General features: G+C 45.5%; 1 protein-coding gene across 1 annotated transcript in view; it reads right to left on the bottom strand.

Moving 5' to 3' along the window:
* The window catches only part of COPZ1 (coat protein complex I subunit zeta 1), a 39,064-nt gene extending 28,441 nt beyond the window's left edge, over window positions 1-10,623 (bottom strand). Inside the window, exon 1 of the mRNA XM_075337183.1 lies at window positions 10,498-10,623. Coding sequence (XP_075193298.1) covers window positions 10,498-10,608 — 111 coding nt within the window. The 5' untranslated portion in view covers window positions 10,609-10,623. The remainder of the gene's footprint in view (window positions 1-10,497) is intronic.
* Window positions 10,624-11,169: the final 546 nt, after the last annotated feature.

Genomic DNA, 11,169 nt, shown 5'->3' on the forward strand with positions numbered 1-11,169 from the left:
ATAGACAGAGGGATAGATAGATAGACAGAGGGATAGATAGATAGACAGAGGGATAGATAGATAGACAGAGGGATAGATAGATAGACAGAGGGATAGATAGATAGACAGAGGGATAGATAGATAGACAGAGGGATAGATAGATAGACAGAGGGATATATAGATAGACAGAGGGATAGATAGATAGACAGAGGGATATGAGTGATCAACTCCCCAGTGAGGTATTTTAATACGGTGTAAATCTATTGCAAGTTTTAAATCAAAATTAAAGTCTTCGCATGTAATATACAAACAACTATCCCCAATCTGAACCATTGCATTTACAGTTACGAAATCTTGCACAGCCACCTCAATTAACTCGGGGAACGCAGACTATGTTTTGAGGGGATATGTAAACCCTGTGCATTGCAGTTATGCGCCCAAAAGAACAGCTTACTTACTGTTTGGATGTGTGAGGTTATATACTGGCTGTTTTGACAGTTATCCTGCATATCAGGTGGCCTATAGCAACCAATCACAGCACTGCTTCTATTTTGCTATCAGTAATAGGAGCTGTGATTGGTTGCTATAGACAACAAAGGACATTCTTAGTATAAGGCCCAAGACATACGGCATGAAAATCGGACCGATAAAGGGGAGAGGAAAAAATAAATAAATAAATAAATAAATAAATCGCATTCCACTCGGACCAATATTAGCCTATGTGATTCAGCCCTAATCGGACTGAGAAAACAATCGCAGCATGCTGCAACTGTAATGCAATCCTGTTTTCTCTCGCAGCCATTCAAGTCTATGGGGCGAGAGAAACATCGCACTGCACTCGCAGTACACCGGTGTACCACGAGTGCAGGGCGAGAATGGCAATAGTCGGCAACGGAGGAGAGAGGGAGATAAATCCCTCCCTCCCCTCCTCAGCGTCAGCCCGCACCCCGCAGCTGAAGTCCGCTCACACGATCGGACCTCAGTCGCAGGGACACCCGGCTCTGCTGTACTGCCAGTAATCCCCGTGTGGCCCCAGCCTAAGAAGCTTATGTGTCACTCAATATGATTTCGGTGGTGAGAGAGAGAGAGTGGAAGACTTCGTTATTACCTCAGGCTGGGTATTACAGGTAGTCAAAATAAAAAACTAAAAATCTTGCAATCTTCCCACTGGCCACTAGGGCTATTCTTGGACTAACTGCCTATTTCAGGAAATCCACATGTATACAGATACAACAAACATAGTCTGATCCCATCGATTGCATTAAGGTAATTGGTGGAAGCATAAGGATACGTGCCCACGATCAGTGTTTCCAGCGTTTTGGATGTAGCGTGTTTTCGCTGCGTCCAAAACGCCACGTTGTACAGTACAAGCATAGTGGATGGATTTCTACAAATCCTGTGCCCACTGCGCTTGTTTTTTCTGTAGCAAACACTGACTCGCCGTGCATGTTTTCAGACCGCAGCATGTCAATTATTTGCTGTGGAATCACATGCGTCCTCCGTAGGGAGAACACAAGAGAGAGACTGGAGCGCACTAAACCCTGATCGTGGGTACAAGCAGCTGCGGTCTCCTGCGGAGGAGACTCACGGCCCCGCAGGTCAGGGCCCTCTGCGTCCAGGGCACGGTGAGTCCTGATCGTGGGCACATACCCTTAGATGCTGGTTGGGTCCGTGAAGTTTCTTCTCTGCCTTATATCTCAGAGTGCCGCACATGCTCCTGCCGCCTGTGGCACCCCAGTTCCTGACAGTACATCATGCCAATTCCGCTAAGCAGTAAACACACCGGCATTGCTGCCACCAAGAACACTCTCCTAGTAAGTTTTGAGTTAGGTCATGTCCATGTATGAACAGGCACTATATGTACTATCATTTGGGCTCCTGTTAAAGAGAATGTATTAGGAGAAAACCTGTTTAAATCATGTTTTTGCGTTACTTTTTTATTTTGGTAAAATTTCAGATCTCACAAAAAAAAAAAAAAAAAAATAATATATAAATAAATAAAATCTTGCAAATTTTTACATTAACCACTTGGGTTATTTTAGACTCCTACTTTCTGTTCTCTTCAGAAGCCTCATTATCATCACAGTCAGGATAACAATGACCGGTAACACCTCTGCACACAGCTGACAACTCAGGATTTACCCTCCTCGCAGTAGGTGATGCCACAGGTGACCCTGCTCCTCCACCTACATGATATTCCTTGTACACGCGCATTAGATTATTCAATACAAGATCTAAAGGAACTTCTAATATACATGTGGAAAGAGCAGGAAATCTGAGTCTAGAATAGCCATAGCTTGTCAGTGAGAATATTGCAAGAAATTGTAAAATGAAAAAGAGAAAAAAGAAAAATTTAACAAAAACTTCATTTATCATAAAATCCTGAAATAAACAGCAAGTTATTTTTGGATTACACAATCCCTTTAATTAATTCATCTCACAGTTATCACCTCAGAATCGGAGTATTCCTCAAATCTAATATCGAGATTCCAAATCAGTGATATGTACAGGGGCCATTCTGAAGGGATCACATCTTTAAAGGGAATCTGTCACCAGAATTTTCACTATTAACACTAAAAGAATCCCCTTCTGCAGCTCCTGGGCTGCGTTCTATAAAGGTTCCTCTTGCTACTGGCCCCCCTTTCAGACCTAAATAACTTTATAAAATATTACCTTTAGCTATGGTAATGAGGTTTGCTGACCCCGTGGGTGGGCTGTATTTGATCTGTTATCTCCCCTCCTGCTGCTGTTCGCCGTCCCCCAGTGTTCATTTACATAGATGAGGCCGCCGCCCTCATCTTCCGCCGTGCTTGGGAGTCTCGCTCATGCGCAGTGGCACTATCGCGGGACTGAACACTTTTCAAAATGCGAGCGCCGGTGATGTTATTGCGCAGGCGCGAGATTATGGGCGGCGCTGTGAATGTCATCACCAGCGTCATCCAAGTACCCGCCCATAATCTTGCGCCCGCGCTTTTACCTCTGCCTCTACCGTTATGAGCTTGCGCTGACCATTGCTTATTTTTATCATCCCCGTTTACCTTTTTTTGAAAACCGTGCTCAGTCCCGCGATAGGTCTCGCGCATGCGCAGTGGCACTTCGGAGCACTGCGGAAGATGAGGGTGGCGGCCTCATCTATGTAAATGAACACTGGGGAACGGCGAACAGCGGCAGGAGGGGGGGATAACAGATGAAATACAGCCAGCCCCTGGGGCCAACAAAGCTCATTACCATAGCAAAAGGTAATATTTTATAAAGTTGTTATTTAGGGCTGAAAGGGGGGCCAGTAGCAAGAGGAACCTTTATAGAACGCAGCCCAGGAGCTGCAGAAGGGGATTCTTCTAGTTTAATAGCGAACATTCTGGTGACAGGTTCCCTTTAAGGAAGCATCGACAGATTGTGCAAATGACAACATGTCCACAACACCAACCACCAACACATTTGGTAGGGGGATCCCTCATAACACAATACTGGGGAATCACCTCGATCACTTCTAGTACATCTAGCCAAGTCAAGGAAAGCTTACAAGCCAATATCAGTGTCAACCAATTAGAATGTACAGTATTATACATTACACACACAAAGTTAGAGATATTTGACTTTTGGGTAAAATGTATGGAAAACGTAAAAAGGTTCATACTACAGTGATATTTCATCATAAAAGTAGGGCATGTAAAGGGAACCAATCACCAGGATTTTCGTATATAAGCTAAAGCCAGTGCTATACTGGAACTATCAGGCTGATTCTCTACATACCTGTAGTGGTCAGCTCGGATGTTTAGGTTTTGAAATCCAAGAAAGTAAAGTTTATCAGTTTCTTGACTGACAGCAGCTGAGGATCAGAATATCTGGGGGGTATTCAGAGTTATCCCCTTCCCCTATTAGAATTAGCATAAGTATTATACAAACGATTTAATGTTTGACTTGCAGTACCTGTGTGAGGTCATACCCATGTGACCAGAAGGGGCGGAGCCTCAGCCAACAGAAAAATATTGCTTCCTGGTATCAGCTTTGTTGGCTGAGGCTCCGCCCCTTCTAGTCACATGGGTATGACCTCACACAGGTCCTGCAAGTCAAACATTAAATTGATTGCATAATACTTATGCTAATTCTAAAAGGGGAGGGAATAACTAAGAATACACCCCTGATATTATCTGATCCTCAGCTGCTGTCACTCAAGAAGCTGATGATTTTATAAACTTTACTTTTTGGATTTCAAAGCCTTAAAATCCGAGCTGACCACTACAGGTATGTATAGACTCAGCCTGATAGTGCCAGTATAGCACTGGCTTTAGGTTATATACAAAAATCCTGGTGATTGGTTCCCTTTAAGTAGAAGCGTGCGATGGTGATTTCCTCATCTTAAACAATTTATTGAAACAAAAGCCAATAACAGTGGTGGGTATACCCCCACCCCTAAAAATGACTATCTCAATAACTTGTCGTGTGGACTTTAGTATCAATTACAGCTGACAAATACATCTCCTGCTGTTCATAAGGGAAGCTCTTGTCTGCTGAGGCATGGCAGTCCACTCTTCTTGAAGGGCAGCCCTCAGGTCATTGAAAGTCTGGGTTACAGAGTTACGAGCCTCTACATGGTAACTCGGCTGATTCCATAGGTTTTCTATGGGATTCAGGTCTGGAGAAAGTGCAGGCCACTCCATTTGAGGTACCCCAGTATCCATTCCCTGATGATGCGACCTCTATGAGCTGGAACATTGTCATCCATGAAGATGAAATTAAACCTGTGTTCATGCAGATGCACAATGATTGAATTAATGAGGTAATTCATGTAGTAGGGGCTTGTCACTGTACCATGCACAAAGTGTAGGGAAATTCTGTATTAACTAGACACCTGCCCACACTGCCACTACCAAAGGCTCATCTGGTCTCAATATTGGCTGATGCATAACGCTTCTCCTACATCGTTTGTGGCCATCATTTTTGCTAAATGTAAAATTGACTTATCAGTGAATAGCACTGAGGCCCACTGGTCCCTCGTCCAGCATGATGATGACGCTTGTGCCTAATGGTGTGGTCAGATACCCTTGCAGGTCATATAGCACACAGACCACACAGATGTAAATGGTTTTGAATGGTCTGACGTGACACCTGGGTACCTCTCACCTACCTTCAATGTGACTGGAGTTGTGTGGCATTAATCATCCAGTTACAAAGTGCATAGTTCACAATAAAGCAGTCATCAGTGTGAGATGTGGCCAAAGGACGTCCACTTCTGTGCCTTTTTGTGACTATTCCGGTCTCTCTGTATCTTTGTTGCAACCTGCTGATAACACGAAGCTCAGTGGCTACTTCTGAGAACATCCTGCTTGACGCCTTGTAATTGTGAGGTACTGTTGATCAATTGTTAGGCGTCATCTTGGTCTCATGATGTCAAAATGTAAACAGCATGATGCGGAGGCCTGTTTAAATACCAATTCTAATTGAACTTTGAAATTTATTGGGCGATTCATGGATCAAACACCTATTGTGAATTTTGTTATTAAGCTCCTTGTTAAGCTAGGTTCACATTTCCGTTGTTTTGCATCAGTCACAATCCGCCGCTCTGATAAACAACACAATCCATTTGGCAGATTTTGTTGTTTCCCATAGACTTATATGAGCGACGGATGGTGACTGATACCCTTGCGTTGCATCCTCCGCCCGACTGATCGGTCATGGAAAGACTGACCGTCGGGCGGCAGGAACGCAGAGTGTAACGTTTTTTGAGCAGCAGAATCCTTATGATTTCGCTGCACGTGCTCTTTCTCGGCGGCCGAACGATCAGCTGATCTCCCGGCCGCCAGCTTTTGAGAGCGATCAGCTGATCGTTCAGAATAGCCGGCCGCCAGGAGATCATCTAATCGCTCTCAAAAGCCGGTGGAACGGCTATTGTGAACGATCAGCTGATCGCTCTCTCTCTCGTTTTACAACGGAAAATGCTTTCTAATTCCAATTCTTGTCATCCGTTGTACAACGCATCAGTCACAAGCGTCAAGCAATGCATGTGACTGATGCAAAACAACGGAAATGTGAACCTAGCCTTAGAGAACAGCAAGTTGTGCAAAAAGTAGTGAAACATTGAACAGTAGGACATGAACATCCAAAAGTTTAGAGATGGTCACATTAAGTTCACCTGAAAAGGTTAGAGCGCATTTTAGGATCATCCTGAAATTTCACCCGAACACCAAATATCCCTAAATTTGCACAACCATTTTCCAATCCCGGGTAACCTACTCTGCACTGACGAGAGGTGATAGCCATGAAACTAGATTCTGCGACTGATGTACTTTTTTTCTTGAGGAAACTTTGATTCGGATTAATATTTCCCTAGTCATACAGAAAACGCATTAAGAGTGTAGGACATTAGTTTATACAGTAACCAACTGCAGTCAGTGGTGCTATAGAGAAGGCTTTCATGCCCCAGGAGGTGAGCAATTTGAAAAGGACTCTGTTTTCATTACACTGACTTGCCAGTCCGCATAAGAGAAACAATATCTTACAGACATTATGGCGATATGTGCAACTCTTCATTAAAAGTAGTTGTCCAAAACTGGGCATTCGCTTAATTAATTTAGTGCCCCCCCCCCATAAAATAAAAACAGCATATACTCACCTATCATAGCAACGCCAATCCAAAGAGGTGAGCGCAGCTGCTCCTGGTGCGTAATGTGATATTGTTGTGTCAAGTGACCACAGCAGCTAATCAAGGGTCACTGCTCATCAATATAAAAATCGGAGTGGGCATCAGCTCAGAAGAAATAGTAAAGGCTGCAGCCGATGAGCGGGCGCCGATTGGCTGCAGTGCCTACATGACATCAGATGGATTGGCTGCAGTGCCTACATGACATCAGATGGATTGGCTGCAGTGCCTACATGACATCAGATGGATTGGCTGCAGTGCCTACATGACATCAGATGGATTGGCTGCAGTGCCTACATGACATCAGATGTGTTGGAAGAACAGGCGCCAACATTCCTGGAACAGTTGTGGTGTGAGAGGAGACCAAAATCTTTTTATATTTTACTCTGGGCACTTGGACACTTAAGACGGACAACCCCTTTAACAAGACAATTTATAAGCACAATAACTGCCCCTTGATAGTCAGGTATTATAGGTGGAAATAGAATTGCTGACACTATTTACAGGCTGCTGGATGAAGGATCTCTGATTATTGGTTCCTGTAGGTGGTAAAACAAACATACTACTAGACCTGATGACGGATTTGAACTGCAACAAGGCCAATAGTAAACACCAGTGAATTAAGGAAAGGAACTCTTTTGGGAGTTCAGATGATGTAGAAGACGACGAGCGGTCACCTCTCCTGTCACTGTGACCGTGGCACCTGTCAGATCGAGTGAGCAGCACATCCGAAGTGGGAGCCACATGTATTCGACATTTATGACACATCAACTATGCAATAAATATCTGTCATGAAACAGCCGCTTTAATAGAAGGATTTTTTTAATACATTATGGGATCATTTATATCAACGGCAAAGGAGGGTCTGGAAGACCACCAGGAAATGTAATAAGAAAACATGTAAAAATGACAAGTGCTTTGACTGGGAAAAATGTTCTCCAAAATCTGCAGACAATGCAGCTTCACTACAGCCCTTCCAGAATCTTCCAAAGAGGTATTAAAGGGAACCTGTCACCTGAAATTTCGCAATTAAACTAAAAGAATCCCCTTCTGCAGCTCCTGGGCTGCATTGTAGAAAGGTTCATCTTGCTACTCGCCCTCCTTTCAGACCTAAATAAACACTTTATAAAATCTTACCTTTTGGTATGCTAATGAGATTTGCTGGCCACAGGGGAGGGCTGTATTGCGTCCGTTATTCCCCCTCCTCCCGCTGTTCGCCGTCCCCCAGTGTTCATTTACATAGATGAGGCCGCCGCTCTCATGTTACTCAGTGCTCCTGAAGTCTCGCGCATGCGCAGTGGCACTATCGCGGGACTGAGCACAGTTCAAATTGCGAGCACCGGTGATTGTATTGCGCAGGCGTGAGATTATTGGCGGGTACTTGAATGACGCTGGTAATGACAATGTCATCACTAGCATCATCCAAGTAGCAGCCCATAATCTCGCGCATGCACAATAACATCACCGGCACTCGCAATTTGAAGTGTCCCGCGATAGTGTCACTGCATGCGCATGCGCGAGATTATGGGTGGCTACTTGGATGACGCTAGTGATGACATTGTCATTACCAGCGTCATTCAAGTACCCGCCCATAATCTCGCACCTGCGCAATACGATCACCGGCGCTTGCAATTTGAACTGTGCTCAGTCCCGTGATAGTGCCACGGGCATGCGCGAGACTTCAGGAGCACTGAGTAATATGAGGGCGGCGGCCTCATCTGTCAATCAACACTGGGGGACGACGAACAGCGGCACGAGGGGGAATAATGGACGCAATACAGCACGCCCCCGTGGCCAGCAAAGCTCATTAGCATACCAAAAAGATTTTATAAAGTGTTTATTTACGTCTGAAAGGGGGGCGAGTAGCAAGATGAACCTTTCTATCATGCAGCCCAGAAGCTGCAGAAGGGGATTCTTTTAGTTTAATAGCGAAATTTCAGGTGACAGGTTCCCTTTAAAGGGAACCAATCACCAGGATTTTCATATATAACCTAAAGCCAGTGCTATACTGGCACTATCATGCTGATTCTCTACAGACCTGTAGTGGTCAGCTCGGATGTTTTGGTTTTGAAATCCAAGAAAGTAAAGTTTATAAAATTAGCTGCTTGTTGAGTGACAGCAGCTGAGAATCAGATAATATACTCAGTTATCCCCTCTCCCTGTTAGAATTAGCATAAGTATTATACAATCGATTTAATGTTTGACTTGCAGGACCTGTGTGAGGTCATACCCATCTGATCAGAAGGGGCGGGGCCTCAGCCAACAGAAAAATGATGCTTCCTGGGATCAGCTTTGTTGGCTGAGGCACCGCCCCTACTGGTCACATTGGTATGACCTCAGCACGGGTCCTGCAAGGCAAAAATTAAATTGATTGATGTGATGTGTCACTTACTGGGCTGTTTGCTGTCATTATGATAGATTCAATGTCTTCTCTGCCGCAGATCTAGCAGTTATACGGAGCTCATGAAAATGCTGGACTACCTGGCAGCACACTAAGTAGTTATCTAATGGTAATCTACTGCTGATTAAACAGTGATTTTAACAAAACTACACTAAGCAGCCCAGTAAGTGACACATCACTGGAATCAGGATCTCTGTCCCTACATTATGCTGCTCTCAAATTAGGTGGCAAAAAGCTGGTGACAGATTTTCTTTAAGTTTCCAAAGGGACATTGAAAGGCAGTGATTAATAATGAATATTGACATTTGCTGGTGCCACTATGGCCACCTGAACTGAAAATATTTTCTCTATCGTATGTAACGAAAAAAGAAAACTAATCTTATTCACTTTAACTTGTAGAAAATTACAAAAAGAGTTAAAAATTCCCCTGGCATAATGCTGTAATGCTACACCCCTCATACTACGGTAGTAAGCGGGCACTTATATCGTGGGTAACAGTAATGCTGAAATTACTGGTTGCCTGCAGTATGTGCCTGCACCAAGCCCACCGCTAGATCTGAACGCTATACCGCATCCCCTACCCCAACGAGCTCTGCCTGTAATAGGCTTCTCAGAAGACATCAGCCTCAGTATTGGACCTCACCCCTCATCACATGCACAGTGCCCTCCATTCACATCCTGCAGAGAGGGCACGTCCCAATCGTTTGGGATGAATTTGCAAGGTTAGTCCCAAAATATGTTTTCCCCTAATCCTTTGAATAGGGGATAATGTGCTGATCACTTGGGGTCCAGCTACAAAGACTCCTAATGTTACAAATATCAGCACTGAAACCCCCAGCACAAAGCTTTGCACTGCGCCCTGAACGGAGCGAGGGGCACATGCCCCATTCATTGTCTATAGACTGCAGGAGAAAGCAGAGTACAGCGCTCTCCTACTTCTGACAGTCCCATAGACGATGAACAGAGATGGCCGATTACGTGCACCGCTGCTCCATTTAGGAAGGACTACAAAGCCCAGCTCTCAGGATTTCAGAGCCCCAACCTTGGGATCACTGAGGGTCTCAGCGGGTGTAACCTCGGAGATCATCGCATCAGTCCCACGTGGACGTTCCAGGCCCATCAAATCGGTTACAGGCGGCTGGTATTAACAAGACCCTCTGCCACCCCGCCCCCATCGGTCTCTAGCCATTGATCGGCTGCAGCGGTCACGTCAGCACATGCTGTTATCATGGGGTCAGGTGCAGACTGGTGGGGAAGCGTCGTGTCGGGACAGTGTCTGTTTATGTCCCAGGTGCTGCACAGGTCAGAGCCAGGGGCTGCTGCCAATAGCTGGGCACAATACGGGTCACATACACAGCCCGCTCCACCCGCCATGTCCCAGCCTAACGTTCATCTGTACGGAGACAGCCAGCTGTGAGGGGGCAGCACAGCCCTCACCACCAGCCGCCTTCCCTTACACGCCAGCGGCCTCACTCACCAGCAGCACCGCGTCCATCTTCCTCAGTCTTGCCGACGTGGAGCAAACCACGGATTGGTTACCATAGCTGTCACTCTCAATACTAAACCCCGCCCTAATCGGACTTCCCATTAAACACCATTAGTAACAGACCGGAAGTGTACGTGCTGAGCTCTGCTATTGGTCTACGTCTCTTTGCTCTGACAGAAAAATGCACGTCGCTTCTAATTCACAGGCGGAAGTTGCAGTGATTGGTGTTTCGCAAGGTCAACGCCAATTGGTTAACGAATCGAATAAGCTCCACCCACTTACTGCAGTTACGTTTTTCTCCGGCATCCGAGGGATTGGTTCAGATTCTAATATGGAAAAACTGTGATAGGTTCTGATTGGTCTACAATGTAGACCAATTGAAATAGTTCTCCAGTTGCTATGGTAACTGGTGGCTGAGGACGTGGCTTCCGCAGTTGGGTTCCGGCGAGTGTTGGCGTCTCCTCCTGTATAGACTGGAACGGAGGAGGTTCTCCCTCTGCAGTGTCCGGCTACAGATTACTGAGTGCCACATGGTCACAGATTACTAGATGCCATACGGCCACAAATTACTGGGTGCCACCCGGCCACAGATTACTGGGTGCCACCCGGCTACAGATTACTGGGTGCCACCCGGCCACAGATTACTGGGTGCCACCCGACCAC

This window comes from Anomaloglossus baeobatrachus, chromosome 2, assembly GCF_048569485.1.
Source record: "Anomaloglossus baeobatrachus isolate aAnoBae1 chromosome 2, aAnoBae1.hap1, whole genome shotgun sequence".
Classification (NCBI taxonomy): domain Eukaryota; kingdom Metazoa; phylum Chordata; class Amphibia; order Anura; family Aromobatidae; genus Anomaloglossus; species Anomaloglossus baeobatrachus.